Source organism: Arachis duranensis, chromosome 1 (genome assembly GCF_000817695.3).
Source record: "Arachis duranensis cultivar V14167 chromosome 1, aradu.V14167.gnm2.J7QH, whole genome shotgun sequence".
NCBI lineage: Eukaryota > Viridiplantae > Streptophyta > Magnoliopsida > Fabales > Fabaceae > Arachis > Arachis duranensis.
In genome coordinates this window covers 103,236,999-103,243,449 of record NC_029772.3, presented here as the reverse complement: position 1 = coordinate 103,243,449, position 6,451 = coordinate 103,236,999, and the positions used below count along the sequence as shown (strand labels likewise).

Below are 6,451 nucleotides of genomic sequence, written 5' to 3'. Positions count from 1 at the left end.
CATTATTGAAACGCGCATGTGATACAAGCAAGTGTGATGAAAGTAGTTTTTGTTGAGTTTGAATCAACTTGGTTGGACTTGAATATAAAAATATTTGAATGTGTAGCTGAGCTGTTTTTTTTATTATTTTAATGTAGATAACACTTGTACTTTGATTTAGAGAATCCAGCAGTAGCTGCTTCTGTTATGCGTAGGAGAACTTATCAAAGGGACCTAAATATCATGCGGAGAATTTTTTAACCTAAATTTAGTTGTATCCAAATAAATGAATACATTTCATTTTTATATTATAATGAGACTAAAATATTAAGTATATCATTATCATGCAAAAGCACCAACACATTTTTTAACCGATAAGCTGCTTGTGAGGCACTTGCACTTGCTCCAGTTAGCAACTCACAATTAGCACAATAATAACATTACTTCCCCTAACATCAACATCAACATCAATTAAGGAGAGAAAAAAAAGTTCTTTTAATAAAATTAGAATATGCCTTTTCGAATTCTTGCCCAAGCAATGGCTGCAACTACAGCACCCCCCAAATGTGCAGATCCTGCTACGTAACTGTCTCCCTATAATTTGAAAAATCAACAATAATTTTTAGTTGAATTAATAAACAGGAATGGGGTTTAAATAAAATGAATGGAAATTACAATGTATCTAAAGTATTCTAGCATCCGTAGTAACTCTTGTTTGAAAATTTCAAAAACAGTATTTTTGATTGGTGTAAAAAAAAATAAGGTGAATATTTTTATGGATGATTTCCATGAGTAAAATGTAAAATTACACATGGAGTTCATTCGCAACAACTTTCAACTCTTTATGGTCCAACCAAGTATATCCCAAGTACCTATGTTTTAAAAGTTTGTAATTAGGTCTTTATTCATAAAATGTACAAGGACTTGTTTGCTTTTTGCAAAATGTACAAGAACCAACAAGGTAATTACTTGAAAGGTGTGCTTGCGAGTTCAAATTTTGGAGAGAAATTGATGGAATGGAAGAGTTTGAAGAGGAACAGAGATTTTATCCTTCAAAGTCAAAACTCACAAACACCCTCCAAGTGTAACGAAGTAAGCCAGAGTTCACCATACCTGGAACATGATTAGCATATCTTTTCCGATATAGAGTGCGCCCTTAATTACAAAAATTTACAAACAAAAGAACATGCATGAGAAATATATCTTTTCCATTCACTTATCCACTTTCACAGTTTTGAGAAAGCAAAAATTGTTGTATAGGGCTTACCAATAGGATTGCAGGAACTGGTATAAGGAAGTTCAAGTAAATGGTTGCTTTGGGAAAGAGGAATATATCAAGCAGCACAATTGCATTTACAGCTGCACTTGCCCCCTTAATCATTGCCAAGTTCAAGTTAACTTGAATATCAAGCAGTGTCTTTAAATGGTTACAAGCAAATAATATTTTTTTATGCTAATACAAACATAATTTGATAATCTGAAAAAAGTCAATAGAACCATTTTTAAATGTTTTAATATATACCAACAGAAGTTGGATTTTTCTGGAATTAGGAGAACTTTTATATGATATTATAATCCTCACAAAAGTATGAAAAAATAAATTAACAAAATTTTAAAAAAGGAAAAAAGAGAAGAAAGTTTAGAACCACAAGTAAAATGAAATCATCAAGTTGTCAAACAAAGAAAATCTACTATCACAAAATAGGGCCTATACTCCAAAGAAAATCTACTATCACAAAATAGGGCCTATACTCTCTAGAGATAGTTACTAAATGCTCACCAATGCTATATCCCTTGAATGCTTCATAAATCCCCAGTCCTGTAGAAAACAAAATTTAGAGAAACATTAAGACTTATTAAAAGAAGTTTATAGGACTTCTAAAAGATTAGAAAAGGAAATTTCAACCAAATATTTGCAAGTTCTAGTGGCAAAGAAACCAAGTATTTACTTTCATTAATTATTCCTATGTTGGTGAATTTTATCACAAATATCCTTAGGCACAAATATATCTATACCATTGAATATTTCCATTCCATCTTTCAAATAATAGTTCATAGATCACATTTCTAAATCAAATGCACTTTTTTATCTCAGAAGTTTTAAAAGTTACAGCAATACCAACATGAAAGTAAAATCTAGAAATTCATATTCCAATACACTGTAATTGGAGAGAGCAATTTTTTATAGTATATTATTGCAAGGGTACTAGGGTAGGCTTCAAATCAATAAATTGATTAATTTCTAAAAGGGCATTGTACTCGGTTTTAATCATAATTGGACCTTTGATGTTTGTGACTTATAGGCTTTATGCACCAAGTAAAAAATGGAACCACCAACTGCCCCAGTAAGATATAGCTTCAGCAAATATGCAGGGCCAAAATTTCCTGCAACCTGCCAAAATCGAAAGGTAAAAAAAAGTTATGAGCAACAGAAGAAAATGGAACAAGCAGTTTGTTTAATAAAATAAGGAAGAAAGACAGAAATATACAATGAACTGACGGTATTTGACTGACTCAAACTAATGTTCTGAACAAGCCAAAGAGCTAAACCATATGTTAATAATAAATCTATTTCAATGTATGCCAAAAGACGATAGATAAATGCAAAAGACATTAGTTAGAGAAAGGGCATAAGCATTCCACGTAAAGGTAGGATCTGGGAAAGGCAGCATCCGAAGAATATAATGTAGGCAGCCTAATTTGATAAATGCATCAGTTGCCAAGGCATGAACCCATGACCTAGAAGTCACATGAGACAACTTAACCATTGCTACAAGACTCTCCTTTTCCAAAGATATTACATTAACAAAAAAAAGAAACAAAAACAATAAAAAGCAAGAAACTGAAGAGATCCTACAGACAAGATTTCTAGGAGATGGCCAGTGACAACATAATCTTTCTTCTTTTTGGTAAAATCAACCTTCAAATCTTATGCTCCAAAAGTCTTAACAATCAGCAACATGAATTAAACTATAAACTCAGATTTATCTAAAATGTTAAGGGATCTTCAATCGTTTACTTTATCTTCTCTAGTACAATTTTTCCCCCTTTTTTTCTTTTGCAAAGGCAACACAGCTGACTGCAGTTCTTATATTCCCCTCTCGAACATATTACTACAAAGTAACTATCCACTGATTGACCCTAACTTATTTACCACAAAGAGTACATAACCCAACCTAAAAAAATATATTGTGAAGACAAATATAACAAGGTAACATAAAAGAAAAAGAATAATGAAAGAGGCGAGAGAAATAATGACCAAAAATACAACTCTAGAGCAGGCAATCGCACATTCAATCCAAAGAAGTAGAGTCCAATCATATTGGAAAACAGATGCCCAAATTCTATGTGACTGAATGCATTGGTTATCAAAGTGTGGAAACGTCCACTCTTGAAATTGTCCAGGGAGATCTGTTCACGGAAAATAATTGAATTAGCAGTCAAGATGAAGTAACACAGGTGAGAGTTCAATGCAAAGAAAACATCAGCAAATAATGTCTACAAGTGGTATCATCGGTTCAATCAAAATTTGTAACTCAAGAAACTCACAGTAAAGTTATTTATCATAAACTTTTTATCTCCTATCCTCCATAATAAAAAAACAGCAACATTAGCTATAATCAATCCTAGAACCATATCATTAGGTGTTAGCCTGTTGAACCATGATCTCCTGCAAACACAAGAAAATATACGATTGTAATAAGGCTACCATATTATATATGTAAGCAGACAAATATGTGCGCTATAATTAGTGGAAATCATTCTATTTACAAGAATGAATTGAAGCCAAAAGTAACAATAAAATAGCAAAGTACCAAAAATGCATTTGAGTTTTGAACCATAGCATATCAAAATCAAATGTAAGACATCAAAAACAAAATATTATGTACATCAATGTAGACATGCAGGAATTCGAAGAATACAAGGACAGGCTACAGTGGATAAAATAAAACTCTTGAAAAGTTGAAATGAGTTGAGATCCACAAAATTTAAACTCTAGCAACCTAATAAAAAATGGAAGTAATACTTTGGTTACTGCAATGCTTCCACTCAAGGTAATAGCGTCATGATTGGGACCATAGAGTAGACAGAAGCCCATCCCTGAGAAAGAGGAATCCTCAAACAAGATTGTATAAATTCTATAGTTCTTCCTCTATGGCACCACCAGAGTCACCAAACATAGTTAACACGGAGGCAAATGGCTCCACTTAAACTTCCTCATACTATATCACAGAAGAAATTAAATTACAAGGCTGCTGCAAGCGTCATTGTTGAAGCAAATTTTGAACAAAAATCAATTGTAATTTGTAAGAAACAATTTTGAAATGATCAACTCAAAGTTTCAAAAATACCAATTTTTTTAGTCAAAGTCATAAAAATAACATAGTTTTGCTAGTCATGTCCCCAAAAATAAAAAAAGGAAAGAAAGCCACACACACAAGCAAAACCCCTCATAAACCCTAATTAAACCTCGCCCAGAACTATGATCAGGAAAAAAAATACAGAAAAAAACCTATCGATTATTATGGTTATCCAATTGGTAACCGCAATATAAAAGAGCAGTCAGATGCGAAAATCACTAAATTAGAAAAAATAAAGGGGAAGAGAAATGGAAATTAAGGTTGAGGGTATAAATAAGTTGAGCATTTTGAAGGAGGAATGGATAGAAAAAGTACCAGCCACGGTAAAGATCAGGAGATTGGTTGAAGCCGAAGCTGCGGCGGTGAAATTGAGGTGTGGGGAGCTTGGACCTGAAATTGAGGAGCTGGTTTCTGTTGGAGAATCTGCGGAAATTGGAGGCAAGAAGCGGGTTGGAGAGAAACCCTCGAATTTGGGTAAGAAAGGAGCGGCATGAGTGAGAATGGTGAAGTGGGAGAGTAGCGAAGAAAGAGGTGGTGGGAATGCGGTTGCGTAGTTGAAGTACGAGTTGTTGTTGTGGTTGTGAAGAAAGAGGAGGTTTTGAGAGAGAGTGCAATATGTTGCGGTGGAGAGTGCCGGAGAGGTTGTGGTGGTGGCGGTGGCTGTGATTTGCGACCAATTTGCAAAGAAAGCTCTGCATTTTGTTATGGTTTGATCACAGACAGGAAACTACGTGCTCTGCAAAAGTCTCCTTGTGCATTCTCGAGTCTCGACTGTATGTCTGTATCTATATTCTATACTTTTTCTTTTTCTCTTTTCTTTAATCATTATTAGTGTATTATATATGCGTACATTTTGAATTATCAAAATAGAAAAAATTAAAGTTGATGGTTGAGATTTGAGAATTAGATAAAAATTTAATTAAATATATTAAACAGTGACATTATTGTATAAATTTTTTATTAAATTTAATTAAATTAGCACACATTTTAAAAGAGGTAAAATATATTTTTTGTTTTTGAAATTTGACAAAAGTAATAAAAATATCCCTAAATTTTATTTTGTTTTAATTTTATTCCAAAAGTTTTCAATTTACATCAAATATACCTCTGATAGCTAATGTTTCAAAAAATTTAAAACCGATTCAACAACAATTTCATAGGAACAACCCTCAACACAAGCAAATCAAGTATAATTTTCATACATTATTATTAGACTGGTATTAGATTTTTTGAAAATTTAGCCGTCAATGGTATATTTGATGCAAATCGAAAACTTTTGGGACAAAATTGAAACAAAATAAAACTTAGGATATTTTTAAAACTTTTGCCAAACTTCAGTAACAACTAACAAAAAGTATACCTTACCCTTTTAAAAACAATTCTAACGTAAAAGAAACCATCCCAATTGCAACCTAACTCTAACATAAGTAGTTAGGCTGCATTCTCTCTTCCTCTCCTCTTTCATCTCACTCACGGTGCCCATAATCTTAGGCAGCTGCACCACCATCTCAATCGGTGCCAACGAACATCCACCCGCAACAAGACGTCGGAGAGAAAAACCAAAACCATCACTGAAGAGAGCCACGCGCGCCGTGAATCTCTGCACATGCAGCCTCGACCCGAGCATTCATCCGCTACAAGACGTTGGCGACGACAACTCTAGTCACCACGTAAGGAAGACGATGAAGCCATCAATTGCGACTTCTCTCCGTTGAAGACAATGTTACCCACCCCGCGAACCATTCCCAGTGGTCCGTCGCTGCACCGCACACCAACACGCCAGCACAGCTGCAATCAGCACCGCTTTCAAGACGCGTCGTTCAGGCTCTTCCTCCTCTACTGTCGTGTCTTCTAACGATCGTGTCTTTTTTTGGATGTGTTTATCTATGAATGTGTCTTCAACAGAAGTGTCTTTTATGATCGTACTCTTTATGAATGTGTCTTTTTTGTATTGGATGTATCTGCTAATGAAAGTGTCTTCGATGGCACGACGATGGCGCAAGTACGATGGTGACAACACCTAAAGAGGAATCAGTGCGATCATGCGTCTAAGGTTAGGTACTCCTTGACGTGAATGACTTGAATGTGAAGTTGTATTTGGCAATCCTTAC

At 34.3% G+C, this 6,451-nt stretch overlaps 1 protein-coding gene across 1 annotated transcript; it reads right to left on the bottom strand.

The window, feature by feature from the left end:
• Positions 1-248: 248 nt before the first annotated feature.
• On the bottom strand, positions 249-5,138 carry LOC107468784 (RHOMBOID-like protein 12, mitochondrial). Its single transcript, XM_016088149.3, has 8 exons — positions 4,656-5,138; positions 3,529-3,649; positions 3,271-3,390; positions 2,261-2,371; positions 1,760-1,798; positions 1,247-1,351; positions 1,093-1,134; positions 249-573 (listed from the first exon to the last, which is right to left on the bottom strand). The coding sequence occupies exons 1-8, from the start codon at positions 5,036-5,038 to the stop codon at positions 484-486; spliced, it is 1,011 nt and encodes a 336-aa protein (XP_015943635.1). The 5' UTR covers positions 5,039-5,138; the 3' UTR covers positions 249-483.
• Between the last annotated feature and the right edge of the window lie 1,313 nt (positions 5,139-6,451).

Coding starts and splice junctions, on each gene's coding strand:
- LOC107468784 (XM_016088149.3), bottom strand. CDS start 5,038: ATGCAGAGCTTTCTTTGCAAATTGGTCGCAAATCACAGCCACCGCCAC. Junction 2,372..3,270: donor TCTACTTCTTTGGATTGAAT/GTGCGATTGCCT, acceptor CGATTTTGGCAG/GTTGCAGGAAATTTTGGCCC. Junction 1,135..1,246: donor CAGTTCCTGCAATCCTATTG/GTAAGCCCTATA, acceptor TTTGTAATTAAG/GGCGCACTCTATATCGGAAA.